General features: G+C 43.0%; 1 protein-coding gene across 1 annotated transcript; it reads right to left on the reverse strand.

The window, feature by feature from the left end:
• Positions 1-7,539: 7,539 nt before the first annotated feature.
• On the reverse strand, positions 7,540-25,276 carry LOC136510186 (vesicle-associated protein 3-1-like). The gene is made up of 3 exons (XM_066504732.1): positions 25,187-25,276; positions 24,853-25,074; positions 7,540-7,908 (listed from the first exon to the last, which is right to left on the reverse strand). Exons 1-3 carry the CDS (start codon positions 25,274-25,276, stop codon positions 7,540-7,542), a joined length of 681 nt encoding a protein of 226 aa, XP_066360829.1.
• Between the last annotated feature and the right edge of the window lie 393 nt (positions 25,277-25,669).

Raw genomic sequence — 25,669 nt, forward strand, 5'->3', positions numbered from 1 at the left:
CTTTGCCTTTTCCTTCCTTTGGCTTGCTGGCCTGCCGCATAAAGCACTTGAGGAGCTCACAATCCTTATAGAGGTGCTTGATGGGGTAAGCATGGTTGGTGTACAAGCTCTCCATGAGCTTGTTGAAGTGGTCGGGCTAGCCTTGCTGGGGCTACTTGCCCATATGATCGGCTATGGCGACCAAAGTTGTGTTGGTCGGTTACCGCGATCCTTCTTGCTCTTCTTCCCCTTTTGTGTGGAGGGGCCCTTGCCTTGGTCCTCGCACTTGGCCTTGTCCCTGTCCCGACCACCGCTGAAGACCGCCCCGACCGCCTCCTCACCGGATGCGTGGTTTGTGGCGATGTCTAGCAGGTCGCAAGTGGTCTAGAGCTTCACACAACCAAGCTTATGGATCAAGGACTCATAGGTTGTCCCAGAGAGGAACGCGTTGATGACGTCCGCATCGACGACATCAAAAAGAGAGTTGACCGCTTTGAGAACCCATGGATGTAATCCCATAGGGACTCGTTGGGCTCCTGCTGGCAGCTCTTGATGTCCCAGGAATTTCTAGGATGGACATATGTCCCCTAGAAATTGCCGACGAAGACCCTCTTGAGATCCGCCCAGTCGCAAATACTGTCGGGCAGAAGGAATTCGATGAATGCTCGAACATGCTCCCCCACGCAGATTAGGAGATACTGGATGATGAAGTGGTCATCATCCACTCCTCTGGCTCAACAAGCGAGCTAGAAGTCTTCGAGCAATATACCAGGGTTGGTCTGCCCGGTGTATCTGGCAATGTTGGTGGGTGGTCGGAAGCGATGTGGGAACGACGCTCTCTGGATGCGACGATCGAAGGCCCGTGGCCCTAGGCCATCCAGGCTGGGCTCCGGTCGTTTGATCGGCCGCCATGCCTGGGGTGTGTGTCCCCGCATCCCTCGATGGTCAGGCTAGGGCCCGTGCCACCTGCTCTCGCCTCCACTCAATAGACATCATCATTGTGCTAGGCATGGCGTTGATTGCTGATGACGCTGCTAGCGTTATGGTTCAGCTCGAGCTGTTCACACATAGGTGGTCGGTGTGGAGCGGGCACCGGGTCGGGCTGTGGTGCAGCCGTGACTTCCCACCCCACGCCCGACAACTGTAGTGGCGAGTGGATGGAGCGATTCAACTGGTGCGCCCCAAGTCCCCCGGTGGGGCAAGAGGCCGAAAGCCGGTGTCACGATGCAGAGTTCTCTGCCTATTGAATGGTGGCGATCTCCACCAGCGCCCATAGGTTCCGGTGGATTGCCTGTTCCTAGGGTCGGCATGCTCTGGGAGGCCACACAGAAGCATCGCCTCAGCAGCGATGTTTTGGCCAGCCTGAGAAAACTGAGGGGGATCGTTCCCTCCGTCTAGGATGTTACGCTAGACCTGACGGGCATGGCCTCGAGCGCCGCTCACCAGGTGACACGTATGTGGCACAGTGTGCTGCGCCGAGCGTGCCAGTGCACGTGGCGGCTGACTCTGCTGCCTTTGTCGTAACTCCTCGCCGTGCTCCTGCGCACATGCGAGGGCATTCACACGAGGGTTCAGAGGGGTGTGAGTCTGCAGAGGCTCCTATACCACCGGTGGCAATCCCAGGGCGTCCGCCATAGCACACTCCTATGATAGAGGGTGGCCAGGTGCCACGACATTGCCGATGCTGGAGCCGTCGCTTTTGACCTCGTCATCCATGAGGTCATGAAAGGAGGTAGGAGCGTAGCTCGCCATCCCCATGAATTCAGATGTGAGATAGGGTGGCGTCTGCATTGTTCGGAGCCCCCACATGTACGCGTCCATAGGGGATGCAAAGCCATAGGGGAACCGGTCGCACGTCGGTCGTGGTGGGGACAACAGGGTCCCTCCAGAGAGTCGGCAGAAGGTATAAAATAGTGAGTAAAGAACAAAATGTACATCACTCACCGTGGGGTTTGAGCCCAGCATGGGCTCGAGGGGAAGCGCGAGTGTCTCGATGCTAGAGTCGTCGAGTGGCTCGGGGCTAGTGGAGAGCACTCCTCCTCCAGTGGATGTCGGGATGAGCGCCTCCTCGCGAAGGCGTAGTACGCTGAGCCGGTCGGAGACGAAGTCCAGACTCCCAAAGAGGAAAGTCTAGAGCGGTTGGAAGACAGGAGGAACCCATATCCCAACAGGTGGGAGCGTAGGAAACTCCAGCGAGCCAAAGTGAATTGTATCGCTCGAGCCCGCCATGACGATGACGGTGGGAAAGTGGACCATCCGATGACCAAAAGTGTGAACGCATGGCGTTCTCCCCATGGACGGCGCCAACTATCGGTGCGAAAAGTGACCAATAAGTAAATATTTATAGTTTTGCCGTGCGTTGTGATCGGATGTGGCCTAGCACTCAATGATACAGGATTTATACTGGTTCAGGCAACATGCCCTACGTCCTGTTTTAGTCGGTTGGTGACTTTATTCATGAGCCTAGGTGCTCAAAGTTTGCTGTGGGGTTATAAACGAGTAGGAGTGAGAAGGGGGGTGCTAAAGACCTGGTCGGACTCTGAACCGAAGGGCCGAGAGTGGCCGGTGCTCTAATGTGTGCTAAGTACTAGAGCGCATGCTCTATGTAGCTTTAGAATTCTAGAGCTATTGAGCTGTTCGAGTCCTCAGATTGTTGAGTCCTCGAATCATCTAGCTTCTCTTTTTTGGAGGAGAGCCAGAGCCGGCCAGAGAGCTTTTTAGGAGAGAGCTCATCCCATTTTATAGTCAAAGGGGATGGCCTTACAACTCAGAGAAATAAAGAATGTATACGTGTGCTACCTAGTCTTGTTGCCAACGCTGTCGGGTATGAGACGGTCGTCGGCGCCCACAATACTATTTATGTCAGACGCATGTCGCAGGCTCTACCGTGTTCGCCTGGTATGGCAAACATCGGCGCCTACAATACTGTTCGTGCTCTGACACTCCTAGAAGGTTGCATAGTGCCCGTCAGGCATGGCCCGGAGGCGTGGTTTGTGGCGATGTCGAGTAGGTGTGTAGGGTATGGCAGGATACGGTCCTCGGTATCACAGTTGACTTGAGTGCCTTACCTTATCTGCTTCGCTTGATCCCTAGGCCTTCACTGAGTGGGCATCCCCGGTCGATCGTTCCTAGTCGGCCTTGACCGTGTCGGTCGGGGAAGAGTCGCGAGTAGAGGTCCGGCGTATCCCCAGTCGAAAAAGGGGGTCAGAGTTGGACTGTGTCCCCACCTTGGCCAGGTCTTCCGGTCGGGGACTAGATCATTGTCCTGGCCTATCATTACGTAACTAGGCCGGCCCAGGAGGCGCGCGTTGTCGCTACGCCTTCTGCTGGGCCAAGTTTTTGCAGGGAAGCAGGTCCATTGGGGACCTTAGGTTTATGAACCCGATAGAGAGGCAGAGGAGGCTAAACTTGTGCTTGCACCTGCGCCTAGGCCCCCATCCACCTCGCGTCATCGGCAAGAAGGGGAGGCCTGCGCTACCGCTGTTCCCCACCATGTAGGCCGTGGTCACCGACGACGTTGTGTTTCAGGCATTTTTAGACATGTTGCAAACCTATGTTTTAAGTGTTTCATACAGATGTTGCAAAATAGATCGAGATGTTGTAATTGTACTACATGTATGTTGCAAGGGTCTGTTCCCAATGTTTCATCTGTTTTTTCAGTCATATGTTGCAAGTGTGTTTATCTGGATGTTGTGTATTGTCACACCCGATTTTAAGGAAAAAATAGGATGCATAATCTTATGTGCGCCCAGAGATCAGTCACACACATAAGCCGACAAATTATAGATAGTACCATCATAAATGTTTATTACATCACGTATAATAAGACAGAGTCTTCACATAAATGTAGCGGAAGTATAAACAAAAATCTCTCGCGGAAGCTCCATATCACTGGGACGTCAACTGGTTGACCACAAGTCCTCAGGTAAGTCGTTATTACCATAGCCATCTGTTACCCATCCAGGATTTTTATCCAAATAATGAAAATAAACAAGCGTAAGTACGTGTCATACTCAACAAGTGTAACATGGGGTTCATGAGGCTCAAAAGGCTTGACACAGGTTTAATAGCATTCAACTTTTAGTTGTCACAATTTTAACATAAGAGTAGCAACAAGTTGTTTTAATCCCAATTGAAACACATGATCAATGTAAACAGGAAAAATGAATAGCATAAACGAATAATTAATAGTGATCATCTATTCCATAAGGGTTTCAAGGACGCTCGTGACCGTGAGCATGGCTGATATACCAGTTTTACACTCTGTAGAGGTTGTACACTTTCACTGTGAGTCGTGATACCCATATGCCCGGATTAATTACCCCCAAAACACTTCAAAGGTGAGTAGACAGGGTTCACTATGAAGCCTTTCAAAGGTTCATCTAACAAGTTAGGGCCATTAGATTTTCTTGGTAAACAGATATAGGAACCCCCTATCGAATGGCACAATTCCATCATGGCTATACACATAAGAGTAGAGGCTATCCTATACCCAATTCGTCAAAGCCATTCTTACGCCATAAAGGTAACCACTAACAAGCTAGAAAAGATCCTCATACTGAGCTAAAGCCAGAGCCATATGGCCCTCACAGCTATACAGTAAGTCCCGAATGATCACTTACAGATAAGTCCTTAGGGAGAGGAGTCTGAAGCATTTAGAAAAGTAGCTAAACACTCCAGCCCCCCTGTTTCCAAGTTGCTAAAAAAGTCATGTTTTAATGTTTATTGCATATACCATTAGTCAGGTTACAAGATTATGGTTTAGTTGAGCACTAGCAAAGCTACCCAATGCATATCCCATAGGAGACAAGGTATAAGTTCAATTCTAGGGAATCCCTATCAAGGTGACACATACAATATGAATTAAATGTATTAAAGTTGATAGGAAACAAGGATGATCCCATGCTATACTTGCCTTGAACAAAGTGTTCCTATTGATCCTGCTCGTCAAAGTAGTACTCTTGATCACCCACGAATTGCTCACCGTCTATACTTGATAATCACAGCAACATACAAGCATCCAGAAGAAATCATGCATAGCAATCAAAGGCTATAGATTAGAACAGTACACCAATCAACAAAAAATTAAGATGAAAAGTTTGTAAAACGAATCTACGTCTCACTATGAACACACAGACGCGAAGATCACAAAAATCGGAGATAAAACAAAGAAGTTATGAATTAAACAAGATTTCCTTTAATAAAATAATAGATTAAATCTAACATTGAATTTTAAAAGTTGAAAACATACTTAACAGTAGTATGAACATGTAGATTACACAATTACAAATCTAACGCAACTTGAACAGATCAAATCGGAGTTAAAACGAAGATTTTAGGGCTAAAACAAGATTAGTGGCAAAACTATAAATAGCTGAAAGTGTATTTTGAGAATAACCAAAGGAAAATACGTTTTCGAAAACAGAAAACATATTATGGGGAATAAGTCAAGTACCGTGGGTTAGAACTTATAAAATTGCGGGGGGAGGGTCTTTTGCAAATAGACTAGCCGAAAGGGTATCATGAATTCTGGACCATTGGATTAAGATCAGACGGTCCAAAACAGATCGGGAGGGGAAAGCTCGTCGGCGTCACTGTGCGCGGCGGTGGCGCCATGGCCGGTCATGAAGAACTCGCTGACGATCTTGAAGAAGGGCCCATGGGTCGTGGAATAGCAAACCAAGGGCACTAGGAGATAGAGGAAGAAGCGGCGAGCTCGGCGAGGTAGGAGGTAGCTTACCGAGGCGCAGAGCGACGGAGGGCGGTGCACGGCTCGGCGGCGAAGCGGGCGGTGATGGCGGCTAGGGTTTGGCGAATGCGGCGACTCAACGAAGACGGCTGCGGCTCCGAGGCTTGGGATGGGGAGGCACGGGCGTGGGCAGTTGGTATTTGAGGCCCAGGGAGCCTTGGGCTACACGGCAAGGATCAAGGCATTGGCGGAGCGGACTCTGGGGCGGCGGCAGTCGTGACCGAGGCAGAGACATGCGGGGAAGAAGAACAGTGTCGCTGACACGTGGGGCCGGCTGGCAGTGGCACAGGGCGCGGGAGGAGGGGCGTGAAACACGGCGCGGTGACTTGAGCCGCCTACTGGGCCGTTGCGGAGGATGGTGCGGAGGCGTCTGTTGGGCCACTGCAGGAGAAAAAAAACAAGATAGACCGAGCTGGGCCGGTGAGGGGAGAGAAGGCCGAGCGGGAGAAGTGGGCCGCTCGGGCCAAAAGCCGAGAAAGAAAGAAGAAGAAAATAAAATCTTTTTTTTCTATTTTTCTTAACACATTTTCAAATCCAATTTAAACTTAAATTTAAATTCTTTTGCAGATTTCAATCAAACCAAAGCATCATAAGTAAAATATGCAGCAACATGTATGCACATACATGTATGTAGACCTATATTTGATTTTATTTTTAACAAAGTTATTATTTTTTTCTAAATTTAAATGCTCACAAAATGCATAATAAATCAAATTCTCCTATTTCAAAATCATGCAATTTTTAGGGTGTTACACATATGTTGCAAGTGTTTTATCTGGATGTCGCGCTTGTTAGCAATGGTTTTCAAGTGTTTTTCAGGTATTTTTGCAAGTGTTTAATGGGATTCATCCTTAAAAAAAAGAATAATGGGAGGTATGGCAGGATATACTTCAAGCTTCCGTATAATGGGATTCATCCTTAAAAAAAAGAATATTGGGGTAACACATCTATTTCAGGAATGATCTGATGCTTGGTCACAGGAAAGGCTCGCAACCCCTTCTTGAGCCAACTATGATTTGGTGCTTGTTTAATTCTTTCGTCTAACCGTTCACATTTGGAAAGCATCGAAGTTAATTATTTGAGATCCATGTAAAATGTACAGTCAAGTCAAGGCTATATAAGTGTCATAAAGATACAATGATCACTGATGCAGCCTTTTTTTAGTAGTATTACAACACGTCTGTGGCCTATCTTAGGTGTTTTAGTCCTCTGCGATTTTGTATTTCTAACTATGGTGATCCATACAGTGTACAGGTAAACACATTTCCTCAGGTGTACATATATATTTTTTTCTATTTAAAAGCATTCTCTGTTCTGTCAAGATTTATAATGCCTAAACCCCCTTTGTTCTCGGGGCTGACATAACAGTGGCTACCTAACTAGTCTATGCTTCTTTTTGTGTTAACCATTTTGCCAAAAAAAAACCATGATCTGTGAAAACCTTTTTTTGACAATATCTCTAGGGATTTCAAAGAAAAATAGCATAATCATAGAAATGCTTGATAATCTGAGTTAATCAACACTAGTCTTTTCCCAACCGATAGATGGTTTATTTTCCAACTACTGAGTCTTTCTTCTATTCGTTTTACTTAACTCACAGTAAATTATTGGGAGAAATGTAATATGTAATAAAAGTTTAGAGTAACTAGCTGATGGTAGCCTAAAATATCAATTATCTGCAAACCGCGCAGAGTCTATTACAGAAATAAAGGATCAGGCATTGCTGGAAACTATATACCCAGAAAATAAATAAATGGCATAACTCATGGTGCTCCAATTTTATTTTGTTTTCATGTTTGAGGTACTTTACCTTAGACATAAACAATAGGCAATGTCACCTCATCCACCGCAGTCGCATGTTTGAGGAAGTCTTCAGTGATCTTGTCGGATGTGAAGTCCTGGGTCACTCTCGTGCCCTGCACAATTATCATGTCAAGGCACATCGGTGCCTTCTCCTGTGCTTGAGACTTAATAGTGATATAACACCTGGAACATGGCGACATGATTCCTTTGTTTGGCTTTGCGCAATACTTGTTTTGATCAGTCTTTACAAAAAATGCAAGGAAGCTGTCCGCCTTGTTGGTTATATGCAGGCAGCAAGACAGCTCCCTCTTTGGCTCAAACGGAAAGCGCAGCTCCAAGGATGGATCGAGTGCAATATCATTCTTGAACTTGGATAACTGAAAGCAAAAAATGGGATTATTAGGTCGTCATTTAGGCACCGTTAGGTATTTTATTGCGGACATCACTTAAAGTTCATTCATTTCTAAAGGCAGAGTAGTCATTTTTGTCCCCTAAATATGGCTCAATTTCTTCCTTGAATTTTCCAAACGATCGTTTCAGTCTTCAAAGTCAACTATTGTGCTTAGTTTCATCTCAGAACTACCAAATCATTTCTACAGAAATAGTTTTGGTCAATGCTTGGGATTTTTTTCCACTTGACGATTCATCATAAAGAATAGGTGTCAATAGAAATAGAACTGTGAGCCTATGGGTATGAACCACCACATGAGATACATCTCTACCTATGGATTTGGTTACCACCAGTACAAATCCTCTATTGACACTAGTAGTAGGCTTAAAACAACCGCACGTGGGAATGGATTTATAACGGCGGTTGTCTTAAATCTACTAATAGTGTAAATCTAGGATTTGTATTGGTTTTCTTAACCATTAGTATAGATATGTTTACATCGACGATTTTCTTAACCCACCAACAGTACAAATAATTTAAAATTAATTTTATTGGATTTTTTTTCAAATAACCTTGGATGCAGAAATAACCTAAACCAAAGTTGTAGTCAAAAAGATATATGACCTTTTAGTTGACTACTTCCATTTGAAATCATTTAAAGCCCCAAAAATCTATTTTAAGATTAATGATTGAAATTAATATTTTTATGAATTTTTAGATGACTACAATAAAAACTTGACCTAAACCAAAGTTCTAGTACTCAAAGAAATCTAAAACTTTCTTCAAACTTTTTCATTTAAATTTGTTTAGGATATCAAATATGCATTAATATTTACTAAACTGAATATAAAAGAAATGCATCAGCCACTTAGTCACAAGTGACTCTAAGACGCTATGGTAAGAAAGCAACACGTGAGGCCTAAAGTTGTGAGTTAGCTTCTTCCAGGGTAAACAAAAATTCTTTTTTTGGCCCATTTTATGAATTATATAAAAATATTTATATTGGTGGTTTGTGTAAGCATGCCACCAGTGTAATGCCGGTAGCTCTAAGCTAACCGCTAGCGTAAACATTTACATTGGAGGTGGAACATCACCATTTTCATTGGCTTCTCTCATTGGCGGTTCACAAAACTATCAAAACAAATGCAAAAAATGTTGTATGTGAAATGTTTTCGTACTAGTGAATTAACCGTTTTAGTTCTCAAACTTTGCGTTTTGGGCTCAATTTTATCCAAGAACTATCAAGTGTATTTTCAATCCTCAAACTCTTCTTTTTAGCCCAAATTCGTCACTTGGCCTACGTGGAACACCGCACTATCATGCCTAGTCAGCTCTAGAATTGCCTCTAATTGGAGATAAAAAAACAATACTTGGATCAAAACATCATTAGTCACTGGTAGAGAACCGAGCTTTACTCCCGGTGGGGAACCCCCTCTAGTCCCGGTTCCCCACCCGGGAGCAAGCATCCGGGACTAAAGGGGGGGTCCTTTAGTCCCGGGTCAGGAACCGGGACTAAAGGAGGACCTTTAGTCCCGGTGGGTAACACCAACCGAGACTAAAGGTGCCTCCCGACATGCCACGATGGCCGGCACCTTTAGTCCCGGTTGGTAATACGAACCGGGACTAAAGGTCTTTTTCTTTTTTCTTTTCTTTTCATTTTTTTGTTTTCTTTTCAAAATAGGTTTTCGAAGTCATATTGTACGCTGCTAATTATACATTTATACGCGCATATAGTATGTTTCGGTTCAAGCACAATGAACGTATTAAATCACATAATTCAAGCATAGAAATATATATATATATATATATATATATATATATATATATATATATATATATATATATATATATATGCATGCATGCATCATATATATATTTACATGCATGCATGCATATGTGTATTTTACATTATATTATTTCATGTGCATATATTACAAAAGATTGCATTATAGTTGTTGTGACATAACAAGTTTCCTCTCATCCTCTAGCTTGGCTTCAATGGCAGTGTTGGGTCGAAGTAGAACTCGCCCTTGGAATCGATGACCTGCTCATTAAAAAATCCGGCTATAGACTCTTGAATTGCTTTGATTTGGTCTTGCCGTATGACCTTTTCCTCCAACCATCGAGTCTACAGGTTTGAATTAAAGGAAAATAAATTAATATATGTACATATATATATATAAAGACATAGTAACACAATCAATAATAATAATTAAATGAATATATAGTGTATTTTTAACGTACTTTGAGTCTCTCTGTAGGAGTTCTTTGGGAGAGCACCTTGATAAACTTGCAAACATAGTAACCACAGTAGTTGTTTCCCTGTTCCTGCCTCAGACACCACTTTACGAGAAAAAGATTTGTCATCCAATCTGGTGATCCGGTGAAAGCTATATGTTTAATTAATAAAGATGATGCGATTCAGGGGACTTACTTTCAAAGGGATTACATTCAGTGGCGCTTTGCATTTTTCCATGTGTTGCTTCTCAATAAAGGTTTTCCAAACACTGCCCAATAAAAAATTTGCCACGTCATCAGATATAGTTAATCATCATGTTTGTGTGTATATATAGTTGCTAGAGATCCCGAAATTACCTCTGGATAATATCTATCATATCTTGGTAGTCTTGTTGTGGTTTTCTCATCGAGTCATAGATTATCAAGTGACTTTTCACCAGATCGATGTCCATCAATATCCAGTGATTGCTGCATGTGTTTATAGGATATAACGCATAACACTCATTAATTAACTAGAATCAACATATGAGCCATTAAGGCTATGATCGACATGATTAACACTCACTTGAAGTTATAGGGAAAGAGTATATCCTTCTTGTGGCGTTGGTTCACTAAGAAGTTCATGAGGTTACTCTCTGACTCAGACTTCCAATTAGTCTTTGGAGTAATTGGGTCTTTGAATACTATATGGGGATCAACAAAACCAATTTCATTGCAGCCTTCCTTTCTGAGCTCTATCATTGTAAATCTGCATATATATAATACTTGTTAGGATAATTTATATGCATATACACACATATGATGAGTTTAATAATAGATCAAAAAAATTATTACTTATAGGCAATAGCAGCTAATGATAACTTTGTCCAGAGAGGTCAGGTGGCATAGTTGATGAAATTCTGCAAAGTCAACATACATAACATCATCGCCACGGAACCAATGTTCGTCTCTAATTCTGACACCAACGCAGAAGTCTCCACTGGTAGACGCCTGCATGTACCACTTGTTTAGCAGGTACATTTGCGTCCCCAGATCAGATAAGGCTTGAGGGTTGTATAGACTCTGGCCTAGTACAAATTTTTTCTTCCAAATATCAACCTCCGCCGCACTCTCAATGTTTCCATCACCAAACATATGGTAAAGGTCGAGACCAGTCTCATCAAGAAATTCACCAAGGTGATCCAAATCGACATCCGGAGGTATGTTTGCCTGATGCATTAATCCTAAATTCGAACCATATTCATTACCAACATCTAGCGGGGGGATTGATTGGTGCGCTTGTTGTCCGAGTTGGGCAACTCCTTTCCCTGCCCGCTTCTTTTTCTGTGCCGCCTCAATTGACTTGGTGAGAGTGCGGTCATAGTCTGATAACGTTGATTTGGACGGCTTACGAGATTCCCGCTGTTGTTGCTGGTAAGAAGTCACCTTTTTTCTTAGAATATTTGGAGCTACGAAGAAGTACGGTTTCTCCGGGTTTCTCCTTGCTTCTTGATTCATTTTAAGTTTGTCATAGAATCTAGACATGTCTTTTTTATATGCATCAGTTCCTTCTTCCTTCTTTTCAGATATTATTTTGGGAATAGCCCTTGGTTTCACGGTGGCTTTCTTTGCAGGCGGGGACTGGTTCTTCGTTTGAGGGGCTGGCCTCTTGCTAGGCTTCTTGGTAGGTGGGGGCGGGGGAGGCGTTGGAGACCTCCTTGGAGGTGTTGGCAGCGGCGTTGGAGACCTCCTTGGAGGTGGCGGCTGCGACGTTGGAGACCTCCTTGGAGATGGTGTGGATGCAGCCTCGTCTTCCAACACAATGTCATCGTACAGAGCACTATGATGATCTGGCGATTGAACAATTGGATTTAGGTTGGGGGAGGATCTGCTACAAAAAAAGGAATGATATATTATTATGAGCAGATTATTAATTATTTAAGCCAATACAAATTAATGATGTAGTGTTTTCATCTGCACGTACCTATGGTGAGGTAGTTCAGGAGGAGGTGGAGCCGACATCCCTGGAATGATGATGTAGCGCTTGCGCCATAGAATGAATGTCTTCTCCGCTTCTCCTAGAGTCTTCTCGCCATCACCTCTAGGAATGTCAAGAGGCAAATCACTAAAACCTTTTTCAGCTTTATCTACCGAGATGGTAGCATATCCTTCTTGGATTATATTCCCATGAATACTTGGTGTCTTGGTTCGGTCGATAGGATTAACAAGACCGATAGCCACCTTGATTGTGGAATTCTCCTTCGGAATGTGTAGCTCACACGTTGTACAAGGTTCAGTGACGTCATCCACAGGGAAGCGCAGTCCTGTGTCCCCTTGATTTGGTATCTCCGTGGAAGCGCAGCTGCTTTTCAACTGAATAGATTGGCTAATGTTGATTCCTGGCTCTGATGCCTGCTTGCTTGCACTCACTGCTATTTGCACTTGCCTTCTGATTTCCTCCTGCATTCTCGCTTCAAGGTTTTTTTCCCGCTCCTGTGCTTCACGCACCGCTTCCTCCAACCTCTGGAGCCGCTGTGCCTCTTCTTCCTTCTTTCTCTAGCGACTTCTGTAGGAAGGTCTGTCCTGAGGGAATCCATGCTCCCACGAGACACTTCCTTTGCCTCTAGTTCGGCCACCATGTTCAATAGTCCCGATGGCGTATGTCAGCTCATCCTTCTCTCTGTTGGACCTGAACGCACCACTAGCAGTAGCTCTCTGAGCATAAAACAATCTTTCTGCTGCTTCTTGCAGTCTTGCGCCATAAACGCGCTTCCCTGTCTCCTGGTCTAGTGTTCCCCCATGACCGAAAAACCAATTCTTTGCACATTCTCCCCACTCGAGTGATTCTGGTCTGATACCCTTGGCAAGAAGGTCTGCTTCCATTTTGTTCCACTTCTTAATGGCAGTCGGGTAGCCACCTGATCCCAAGGTATGGTGGTATGTCTTCTGTTGGGCATTACGTTGGTTCTTTATCACCCGACTCACACCCTCTTCCGAAGTCTTGTACTGTACAAACTCATCCCAATAGGGCCTCTGCTTTGAGATCGGGCCTGGGACAGTAAAATCTGGTGCTATGTTCTTCTTGACATACGTCGTGTATAGGTGTTTCTTCCAAGTCTGAAACTGGGTGGCTATCTTCTTCATTGCCTAATCCCTAACTCGCTCCTTCAATTCATCACCATCTATTATATCATCATAACCATCTGTTTGGAGCGTGAAATGTACCAAGACATCATTCCAAATTAACGCCTTGTCACGATCGGAGACAAAACTGATATGAGGAGCATTGGTCTTCTTCTTCCATTCACGGGTACTAATCGGGAGCCGGTCCCGTACAAGGTAACCACAGTGGTGCACAAATTTCATTTTATTCGCCCCCCCCCGGTTCTCCTGTATCCACATTGAACTCCGAGATGATGAAGCGACCCTCCAATGGCTTTTTGGGACCTCGAACATTTTTACTCTTCGTTGTAGTTGTTGATGTCGATCCAGAGGGCTACAAAACATAAACATTATTTTTAATGTCATGAGCACACATAAGACATATGATAATATATATAGCTAATAATAAAAAATATATACTTGGCCAATATGTTGTTGCTCATTTTGTTCAAGAGCTAAGTACTAACTCCCGTCATCTGCATCCTCTTGCACATTATTTTTAGCACCATCATCGCCGGCAACTTGAGTGCCAGTGTTGATCAAATTCATCATCAACTCCTCCTCATCCATATTTCTCGGGTCGGCCATCTAGCTACAAAAAACAAAACCAATATATAGTACGTCAAATCTTTGCTTATTACATGCGTAAAATCTACGAACAATATGCATTATTAAATCTTGCCCCTCGGTCACGGACGCAATTCGCCACACTAGGACGAACTACGTCGGTACTAGGGCGAATTAGGGCTATACATAAACGGCCGAGGGCAAATTGCGTCGGTGACTAGGGCGAACCACGTCGGTGACATCAACAGCGCGGTTCGCCCTGGTGTGATTGTTTAGCATTAACGATAATGATAATACGAATGTTGATCAACTAGGCCACGAGAAAGGGCGGTGTGACAAGAGTGGCGGTGCTCCACTCCGCCGTATATATGTCTGTACACATGGGTGAACGAGGGCGGCGGTGCTCCGCCGTATACATAGAAACACATGGACGAAATGCATATGAATATTACTTTAGCAACATTAATATATTATATCTATATATTCAAAGTTCACAAATGAAGAAACATTGAAGTTTTCCTTCATTTGTCTGTAGCCATGCATGCAAGTCCAACCAAAACTGCTAACATCATCACATGTGATATTTTTGATAAACTAAAAACGCTTAGTTTACAAACTGGGTATCAAAATTGAGTTCCTATTTGACCATTATATATCCTACAACAAATCCTTCAAAAAAAAGACCCTACATGAATATATTTGGATAAAATTTCGTTAACAAACATTGATCTATGAAGATAGAAAAAATTCTTCTATTGAAACTGCATCTTGGAATAATGGCATATCATATAGTGATGAATATATGACGGTTGATGGGCTGGATCATTTTCAGCTTTAGTGACAACGACAATGGTTGCCATCCTGAGGAGTTTGTAATGAAAGTTCATTAGCGGATGGTTCGTAGCGTTGTTTCCAAATAATATATAGCGTGTTTATTATACAAGCCATGGATTTACATCGATCTAATTAATTTCTAAAGTAATTTCATTGGTGGTCCTTAATTAAACTTATCATGAGTTCATGTCCCAGTGATCTTAAAATGTATTTTTGTACCATAAAATGCAGTTTTTGACACTCTAATTAAACTTGCTAATTTATCCATATAATATCCAAATATTCAAAACTTGCGTTAAGATATGTTTTTTATTTAAAATCATTTAGAGTTCCAAATATTCATTTTTAGTTCCTAGATTTTGTGATTCAAAATTTGGAATTTTCAATCGACCTTGAGTGTTGACATGGCTTACACCAAAGTTGTAGTTTTTGACGTGATCTATAACTCGGCAGTGGAGGGCTCGGACGAATGTACAAAGAGATCGACGAATATATCACCTCGATCGAGCTCGGCAGTGTGGAGGGCCTCGGGCGCGGTGGGGCAATGCGCGGTGGAGGGCCTCGGGCGCGGAGGAGGGCGCGGTGGAGGGCCACGGGCGCACGCGGAGGAGGGGCACGGGCGCGCGCGGTGGAGGCCGCACGAGGAACAAGAGGGCGGCGCCGGTGTCACGGAAGGCGAACGGACGCGGCGCGAGGAAGAAGAGGGCGGCGGTGTTCGACGAGGAAGAAGACGAGCGGATCGATCTGCGCCAGGCGCTGGAGGTTATATATCAGAGAGAATTACAACCGGTGCCAGCCACCAACCGGGAGTAAAAACCCTTTACTCCCGGTGAGTATTACCAACCGGGAGTAAAGGTACCTTTACTCCCGGTGCGTGTTACCAACCGGGAGTAAAGGTATACCTTTACTCCCGGTTGGTAACACGCACTGGGAGTAAAGGGTTTTTTTGGCGGGCCACGAAACTGCAGCCCACCTTTACTCCCGGGTGGGCCTGCAGTTTCGTTTCCCGCCTGTTTTAAGCAATAGTCTTGTTAAATACAATAGAAATGCAATAGTTTTTGTTAAATACTTAGTAAATTAAATAAAAGGCATAAAATTATTTTGTTAAAAATATGAATTTTCTTTTTGTTTATTGCACATAGGAAAAATCTATAACATAACTTTTTTTATTTTTTGTTAGAATTATAAAACATAATGTAACTAATATTTATTATTTCGTTAATGCAAAAATGTAGTGTTTAATTAAAATTATTAAAACTATTGGTTTTGGACAGGAAATTTGTTTTTACATCATTTTAACGTTAATATTTTAATTTTTCATCACTCAGTATCCTAATTTACCTTTTTGAGAGAGAAATCCCACCAAATCAAACATTGATTTAATTTGAAACATGACATAATAAACATCTGAATTCACAATTATTACATAATATCTCAAACACACACTATATTAAATCACTATATCATCAAGTGGGCACAGCAGTGAACTTCTTCTTTACGTATGTCCCTTGGTTATGATCGCTTCGTAACCATAGAGTGTCCTCATCATTTACCAAGATGCTAGGGTCTTTGTTCACTTTGAAGGGCGGAATTCGGTCATCCTTTTCATATTCTTCTGACATGTCCGACTTGTCCTCAATTCCCACGATGACTCTTTTCCCTGAAAGAACTATGTGGCGCTTTGGCTCTTTGGTTGAGTCATTATCGTTTTTCCCTCTTTTTGGTTTGGTAGACATATCATTGACATAGAACACCTGATTCACATCCTTGGCAAGGACGAATGGTTCGTCTTTGTACCCAATATTACTAAGGTCTACTGTTGTCATTCCATACTCGTTGTCTACTATTACCCCGCCTCCGGTCACCTTGACCCATTGGAACTTGAACAATGGGATCTTCAAAGTAGGTGCATATTCTAGTTCCCATATTTCATCTATGCGTCCATAATATGTCTGCTTATTCCCATTCGGGTCTGTGGCATCTATGCGGACACCACTGTTTTGGTTGGTACTCCTTTTATCTTGGGCTACTGTGTAGAATATGTTCCCATTTATCTCGTACCCTTTGTATGTGACGATATGCCATGATGGTTGCATAGCCAATAAATACAGTTGCTCATGGATGCTCTCATCACCTTGACATTTTTTTCGCAACCAACTGCCAAAAGTTTCCATGTGCTTATGCGTAATCCAAGCTTCAGTCTTCCCTAGAAACTCGGATCGTAAGAGATCCTTGTGTGTCTCAATATACGGATCTACCAAAGAGGAGTTCTGTAGAACTGTGTAGTGCGCTTTATTGAAATAATCATCATCCATACCAATATATATTTTCCTCCCTAGTGTCCCCTTTCCGCTTAGTCTCCCCTCATGTCTCGATTCAGGAACACCAATCGAGTCAAGGTCGGGAATAAAGTCAACACAGAACTCAATGACCTCTTCTGTTCCATAGCCCTTGGCGATGCTTCCTTCTGGGCGAGCACAGTTGTGAACATATTTCTTCAGGACTCCCATGAATCTCTCTAAGGGGAACATGTTGTGTAGGAACACAGGACCGAGAGTGAAAATCTCCTTGACTAGGTGAACTAGGAGGTGTGTCATAATATCAAAGAAGGAAGGAGGGAACACTAACTCAAAGCTGACGAGACATTGAACCACATCATTTTGTAGTTTAGCTAGATCAGTTGGATCAATTGCCTTCTGAGAAATTGCATTAAGGAATGCACATAGCTTCACGGTGGCTAGACATACATTTGGAGGTAGAATTCCTCTTAATGCAACTGGAAGTAATTGCGTCATGAGAACGTGACAGTCATGGGACTTTAAGTTACAGAATTTCTTCTCTGGCACATTTATAATACCAGAATCCAGATGGTACCTTGATGTTGTTTAAGCATTCAAACATGATTTCCTTCTCCTCTTTGCTTAGAGTGTAGCTAGCAGGACGTAAGTAATGGCGTCCATCATCTGTCTTCTCTGGATGCAGGTTGTCTCTTTCTCTCAAACAACGCAGGTCCTGTCGTGCTTCAAATGTGTCCTTAGGCTTTCCATACACACCCATAAAGCCTAGCAGGTTCACACAAAGATTCTTCGTCAGGTGCATCACGTCGATCGAGCTACGGACCTCCAGGACTTGCCAATAGGGTAGGTCCCAAAATATGGACTTTTTCTTCCACATGGGTGCGTGACCGTTAGCGTCTTTCGGAATAGGTTGGCTTCCATGTCCTTTTCCAAAGACGACTTTCACATCATTGACCATATCGAGTACATCCTCACCAGTTCGGTTGCGAGGCTTGGTCAGGTGGTCTGCCTTCCCTTTAAAATGCTTGCCTTTCTTTCTTACGGGGTGATTTGTAGGAAGAAATCGACGATGGCCAAGGTACACGACCTTTCGACATTTTTTCAAGAATACACCTCTAATATCACCGAAGCAGTGTGTGCATGCATTATATCCCTTGTTTGACTGTCCTGAAAGATTACTTAGAGCAGGCCAATCATTGATTGTTACGAACAACAATGCTCGCAGATCAAAGTGTTCCTGTTTGTACTCATCCCACACACGTACACCTTCTTTATTCCACAAAATGAGAAGTTCATCAATAAGTGGTCTCAGGTACACATCGATGTCATTGCCAGGTTGCTTCGGGCCTTGGATGAGCACAGGCATCATAATGAACTTCCGCTTCATGCATAACCAAGGAGGAATGTTGTAGATACTTAGAGTAACAGGCCAAGTGCTATGACTACTGTTCTGCTCTCCAAAAGGATTGATACCATCTGTACTTAAAGCAAACCTTAAGTTTCTTGCGTCATTTGCAAACTTCGGGAATTCTCTGTTGATTGCTCTCCACTGGGACCCATCAGCAGGGTGTCTCAACATATTGTCTACCTTACGGTCTTCTTTGTGCCATCATAACAATTTTGCATGTTCTTTGTTTCTGAACAGACGTTTCAAGCGTGGTATTATAGGAGCATACCACATAACCTTGGCAGGGATTTTCTTACGCGGACGTTCGCCCTCAACATCACCAGGGTCATCTCGCCTGATCTTATACCGCGACGCATGGCATACCGGGCATGCATCCAATTTCTCGTACTCTTTGCCACGGTATAGGATGCAGTCATTAGTACATGCATGTATCTTCTCTATTTCTAGCCCCATAGGACAGACAACTTGTTTTGCTTCGTAGGTAGTGGCAGGCAATTCATTGTACTTTGGAAGCATCTTCTTTTGGATTTTTAGTAACTCTCCAAATCCCTTGTCAGATACACCATTCTTTGCCTTCCATTGCAGCAATTCTAGTGTGGTTCCCAACTTTTTCTGCCCTGCATCACAAGTTGGGTACAACAATTTCTTGTGATCTTCTAGCATCCGCTCGAACTTGATATTCTCCTTTTCACTTTCACATTCTCTTTGTGCATCACGAATGACCTGACAAAGATCATCAGCCGGCTCATCTTCTGCGGCTACCTCTTCTTCAGCTTCTCCCATTGCAGTATCATTGAAGCACGCACCATCAGGAATAATATCATTGTCGTCCCATTGTTCTTCTTCACCTTCTTCCATTACAACACCGGTTTCTCCGTGCTTTGTCCAACAAATATAGTTTGGCATGAAACCCGACTTGAACAAGTGTGAATGAAGAGTCCTTGAGCAAGGATATTCCACCGTATTCTTACATATGGCACATGGGCAGCACATGAAACCGTCGCGTTTGTTTGCCTCGGCCGCACGTAACAAAGAATGCACGCCGTCAATGAACTCTTGGGAGCGGCGATCAGCATTATACATCCAATGACGGCTCATCTGCATTACATGACATAAATATCATATTAAAACCTAGATCATAATTAATTATTTATACAACATGCGTGCCACCACAAAGGATACAAATTTATGAAAGCATCGCTACAATGTAGACAATCCCAACTACCACTAAAAGAACTAAAGCTAAAATACATTTCAGGAGCACAAGGATTTCGTGACCAATCTCAACTAAAACAGACAGATCCCCCGATTGTGCAACATCTTTGGGCTTCTTCGGCTGGATCACTGCCTCATTAGCCGCCGTATCTGCCTGTTGTGCAAGATATTTTTGCACGAGTTCAACATACTCTTCCTCCCAGTAGAAGCCTGAACATCGTCCACTGCCATCCCACTGAAATTAAAACAAAAATTAGAACTTTAATCACAACCATCATGAAAATAGGTATAAACTAACCATAATCATTAAATACGATAAAATAACTCACATTGCGATCCGGACACATGTAGAAGATACGATCCTTGTTGGGACCCTCCTTCTTCACTCGGTACTCCATCACAATCTTCGTCTCATCACGACACTTGCCGCATGGAATGAGAGGAAGGCCCGGCCTAAGTCGCTTTGGAAACCCATGAGAGGCCGAGGACCCGGAAGCAGTTGCCATCTACTCTCTATACTCATTTTTTAATACACTATAAATTTCTCCTTTTATAAACAAATAAAATTAACAAACTATAAAATTATCTAGATCTCTAAACAATGATATTTTTAATGGTCATTGTGTTCTCGTCTTTTACTGCGGCAGGTAAGTAATTCATATGATATTTCCGCAAATTAACAGAAGAATGGGAATGTACACACATAACAGACTACTACGACGATATCGGGACGTGTGAATAAATAATCATCCGTACTAGTTGACCTTGCTTACGTGATCATCTCGGCGAGCATTTCTCCACCGGACGGCACCGTACTTGGCCACGGAAGAGCTCCAATTCTACGAGGAAGGGAACACGGTCTTCCACGACCGTTGCCGCTCTCCCTCGTAGAATCAAAGCTCCTCCTTGACGTCCGTTACCGCTCGGCAGAGAACATGCTCACCGAAATGAACACGGTCCGCTAGTTCAACTAGTACGGATTTTCTATAATTTTCTAACTATTTTCTAAGTTTTTCATTTCATAAAAAGTTAAAATAAAAAGTACGGTGATTGACAGACTACTACGACGATATCGGGACATGTGAATAAATAACCATCCGTACTAGTTGAACTTGCTTACGTGATCATCTCGGCGAGCATTTCTCCACCGGACGGCACCGTACTTGGTCAAGGAAGAGCTCCGATTCTACGAGGAAGGGAACACGGTCTCCCACGACCGTTGTCGCTCTCCCTCGTAGAATCAAAGCTCCTCCTTGATGTCCGTTACCGCTCGACAGAGAACATGCTTGCCGAGCTGAACACGGTCCGCAAGTTCAACTAGTACGGATTTTCTATAATTTTCTAACTATTTTCTAAGTTTTTATTTATATATACTACGTTTAGGTACGGTGATTGACAGACTACTGCGACGATATCGGGACATGTGAATAAATAAACATCCGTACTAGTTGACCTTGCTTACGTGATCAGCTCGGCGAGCATTTCTCCACCGGACGGCACCGTACTTGGTCAAGGAAGAGCTCCGATTCTACGAGGAAGGGAACACGGTCTTCCACGACCGTTGTCGCTCTCCCTCGTAGAATCAAAGCTCCTCCTTGACGTCCGTTACCGCTCGGCAGAGAACATCCTCGCCGACCTGAACACGGTCCGCAAGTTCAACTAGTAAGGATTTGCTATAATTTTCTAACTATTTTTTCTAACTTTATATTTATATATACTTTAACCTTCTTTCATGTAAATATGCAAGCTTGAAGTGATTTTGAGCTCAAATTGCTTACAAATAAAAAAAACCACAATAAAGAACCATAAATATATATAGTGAACAAAATGGCATAAGAAAATGGTAAAAAATGAGAGTATGAGATTGGTAACCTTTACAACTGAAGAATCGACGGAGGAATCGAAGAAATCGATGAAGGAATCGAAGAATGGATGGAGGAACAATGGAGGGAGGGAGGAAGCAAGAACACTACTGCAGTGAGCTTCAAAATGTGCTGAGCTCGGGCTCGGGGAGGAAGGAGGAGACGGCCGATTTATAAAGGGAGAACATTTAGTCCCGGTTGATGGATCCAACCGGGACTAAAGGTAACTTTCCAACCCCGGGCGCAGCCACGGCCCGGGAGTAGACCTTTACTCCCAGTTGGATCCACCAACCAGGAGTAAAAGTATACTTTTAGTCCCGGTTGGTGGCTCCAACCGGGACTAAAGGTCCCTGCCACCTCTGTCTGGCGCAGTAGCCGTTGGGCAGGGACCTTTAGTCCCGGTTGGATCCACCAACCGGGACTAAAGGTATCTCTAGTCCCGGGCGCAAAAAATCCCGGGACTAGAGCCCATTTTCACCGAGGATCAAAGGTCTGTTCTCTACTAGTGAGTGTAAGGTCTAAAAGCTCTTTAGCAGTCATTACTAATTCTAATGCGTTACTTTTAAAAGTTACCTTTAATGGTACCGTTTATATATATATATATATATATATATACTACTACATTGTTTTCGTGAGAGCAGTTGCAGCTACTATGAACATTATTTAGTATCTTGAGAACATATTAATGGATTAAAACAACATGACCTATAATATTCTTTTCCCTAGCAATTTCTGACTTCAAGGCTGAACTAGTAATCAGTTACGAATAAAAGCAATATATTTTTGTCCATAAGCTAATATATAACATTTAATTATTGAAATGAAAAAATAGAATTATTATTGAACATTATGATATCCGAATTGGAGACAGATGCCAAAGATCTGATTATTCATATTATATAGGATCTATATTGATCTTCATATTTTGAAAATGTGCTATCCGATTCAATAGCTGGGGACGATACTAGGGACACTCGTATCTAAGAGCATCTCCAAGAGTCTTTCCAAATTTCACTCTCTAAATCATCATTTGGAGAGAGCCATTTCTATAGAAATCGCTTTCTATATCTTTCTATTCTTCAATAATTTTTTTATATCTTGTGTGTACTCTAGAGAGTCATTCTTATTTTCTATCTTTGGCTAGCGTGGAATCTGGAATAGAAGATGACTATATTTAGATAACCAAACAAAAGCGGTTGGAGGGTATTTTTCCCATCAAAATCTCTATTCCTAACAATTACTCCCTTCGTTCCAAATTATATGTCGCTTTGACTTTTTTCATACATAGAATTTACTATGCCAGACATATGTTATATCTAAATGCATCCCAAGGGGCCGACTCAGATCAGATCATCTTTCCTTGCTGTCACCACTGTGGATGGGTTGCCGGCCTTCGAGCCACTGTATACAGACCAGCCAGCCCTGAGGTCACCTCCACACAGGATGCCCTCGCGCGGAGCTCTTCGAACCCCAGCCACCCACACAGACACAGCACCGGCACACCCACGCCGGTCTGCCATCCCTCGCGACAACTCGCCATCCTAGTCCCTCTGTCTCCCTCACCTAGTCTGCCCGTATGCACCACGCAACCCAGCCACCAAGCCTAAGTCTTCCACCTCTTCTTCCTGCTGCCGAGCCGTAGATGCCAGCCATCGCAACCCTACCTCGCCATGAGGTCACGTGCACTGTGCACAGGATGCCACGATTTGGCACACGACAAGTCCCATCGGGCATTTGCTCGAGCGGCTGGCAAGCGCTCTTAAGTGACCGCTGTCCCTTCTACTCTGCTGGTCGAGGTCTGGAAGTCAGAGGACATGATCCGGCCCAGCTAAAACCTTCCACATCCCAGCCAAAAGCCCCCCGGCCTGATCGAGATCTCCTGGCCTATCGGTACGGCCCAAATGGACCCAATATGCCCCTGCCATCTCTTCATTAATTGAGTGTCAACTAATAGACTAATGCTTTGCTTGAGATGGGTACGTTAGGTTAGTTCATAAGATGGTGTTGAACATGGCATGCATGGTGGAGATGATGAAGTCCATAATGCAGGTGCTCAACTTAGAGATAAAGATGATGAATGGATGAGAAGAATGGAGGCAAACCCGATGGCTAAGGTATAACTGAGTAGGGTTTTTCTCTTTTATCGGCCTCGGTGCGTAGACAAGTGATTGGCCGGTATAAAGAGGGGATTTTATTTGGCTAATATGGGTGTCTAAGCAGTGGCGGAGCGTGCCTAAATGTGTAGGGGGGGGGGGGGGGGGGGGGGGGGCAAATTCAAACCTACACTGCTACAGTAAATTACCAACAGTAATATAGACAATTGAAATTCCATGGAATGACCTTTGTTTTTTCAAGTTCTAGTCAGACTACAATGAATAATAAAAAAAATAATGTCAAAGTTGAATGAAGAATATGTGCAGATTGGCATACTTGCAAGCTGCCTTTGGCTCATCAGCAAGAATGGAGTAGCTAGCAAGCATATATAGGACAACGAGAGAGGTAGTAGTTAATTGCATGCATGCAGCGACTCGCAAACTTCCATTGGTGCAGCCGTGTATTCATGGTAGAACTGCAGAGCAAGAGGGGGCCAGGACCCAGTTTGGCCCTAACGTAGCTCCGCCAGTGTGTCTAAGTGCCACCAGGTGAGAACTAACAATCTATATATATTAGTTTGAGTGGCACGCGCAATAAGGAAGCAAGTGCAAACCTTTGAAAAATGTTTTGGAAATGATAGGGCTAAATAATAGGGTTCCCTTTTTCTCTGTAATATTCGGTGTTTTCTTTTGTATCGTAAAACAAACATTTATTTGGTTGTTATGTACTCGTATACTCTTATTGTCGTGTATATAGTTTATCATGCATGGCTGTTATTGGTTTGAACCGGCGTTGTAAAGACTCTAACCCAAATCTAGGCCTCTTGGTTGACTAGATCGCAAAAAAATATTTCATAGGAGTAATATCAATGCTCTAGACTTTTATCTTTGTTATAACTACCTCCGTCTCTAAATAAACAATTTCTAGAGTTGTAAGTCGAACTTTTTAAAATTCGACAGAATTTATAAAAAAATGTAAAGATTTATGATACCAAATTAGTACCATTAGATACACCTAAAATATATTTATATATTGTGTTTATTTGTTTTCATAAACAATCTGTGTCATTTTCTAAAAATTCGGTCAAACATAAAAAAAATGACTTTAGACACCTCTAGGATTGGGTTTATTTAGGGATGAAGTACCATTTAGCAAACCTAGGCCTCCTATGATAGTGTTGTAACGTTCTTCTTTCTGGTAATGAAAGAAAAAAAAAGTCTGGTAGCTATCCTAATAAAAAAATCATTAGGTGATGAGTATGACAGGCTATATACCTGGGCAATAAGTGACTTTGGATCTTTCCTTAAAATTTTCTCGATTTGAGCATCTAGCTCATTGAGATCATTAATAACCATCTCGGTTGTAGGCCTTTTATTTCGGTTAGTCTCCACACAACTCATTGCAATTTCAGTACATTTCTTCACTCCTAGGAGGTCTGTTTCGTTCCATTCATAGCCTGCAGTTGCCTGCATCTTTTTCTTCCAGTATTCTTGTACCTGCGAAGTTACAATATAAATATACCATTAATATATATGTCTAGGTGTGCATGAAATATATATAATATGGTATAATGTGAAAAGAATTAAAGGAATAACGGACGTTTCTTACACTCGCAAGAAATTCTGGACGATGTTTTTCTAGGAACTGTTGACTGTAGCGTGAGTCGCAATAATCGTTGTAGCCATTTTCTCCCGCCATTAAGCGGAAAATTATGACTCCAAGACTGAACACGTCATTCTTTGGTGTGACTATTCGATTATTTATGTATTCTGGTGGCATGAACCCACTGTATGAAATCATAAGAACCACATGTATATAGTTAGCAAGTACTAGTATTGGACTTCTATGTATCAGGCAGTTGCACAGAAAAAAAAAAGGGTATGGTGAGTTCACTCTTGCACATCATAAACGTAGAAAATAGGAGTGAACAATATTTTTATTAAATTGCATCTGTATATGTCCTTAACTCAAAATATCTGTCTCTGATACCATATGCACCATTCAGTTAAACAGCAAGAGCACCATAAATATGCTTACTTAAGGATTTATCTACATAACAGGGATATCGAGTATGGCCACTAGAACCATATG

Source organism: Miscanthus floridulus, chromosome 16 (assembly GCF_019320115.1).
Source record: "Miscanthus floridulus cultivar M001 chromosome 16, ASM1932011v1, whole genome shotgun sequence".
In the NCBI taxonomy this organism is placed as follows: domain Eukaryota; kingdom Viridiplantae; phylum Streptophyta; class Magnoliopsida; order Poales; family Poaceae; genus Miscanthus; species Miscanthus floridulus.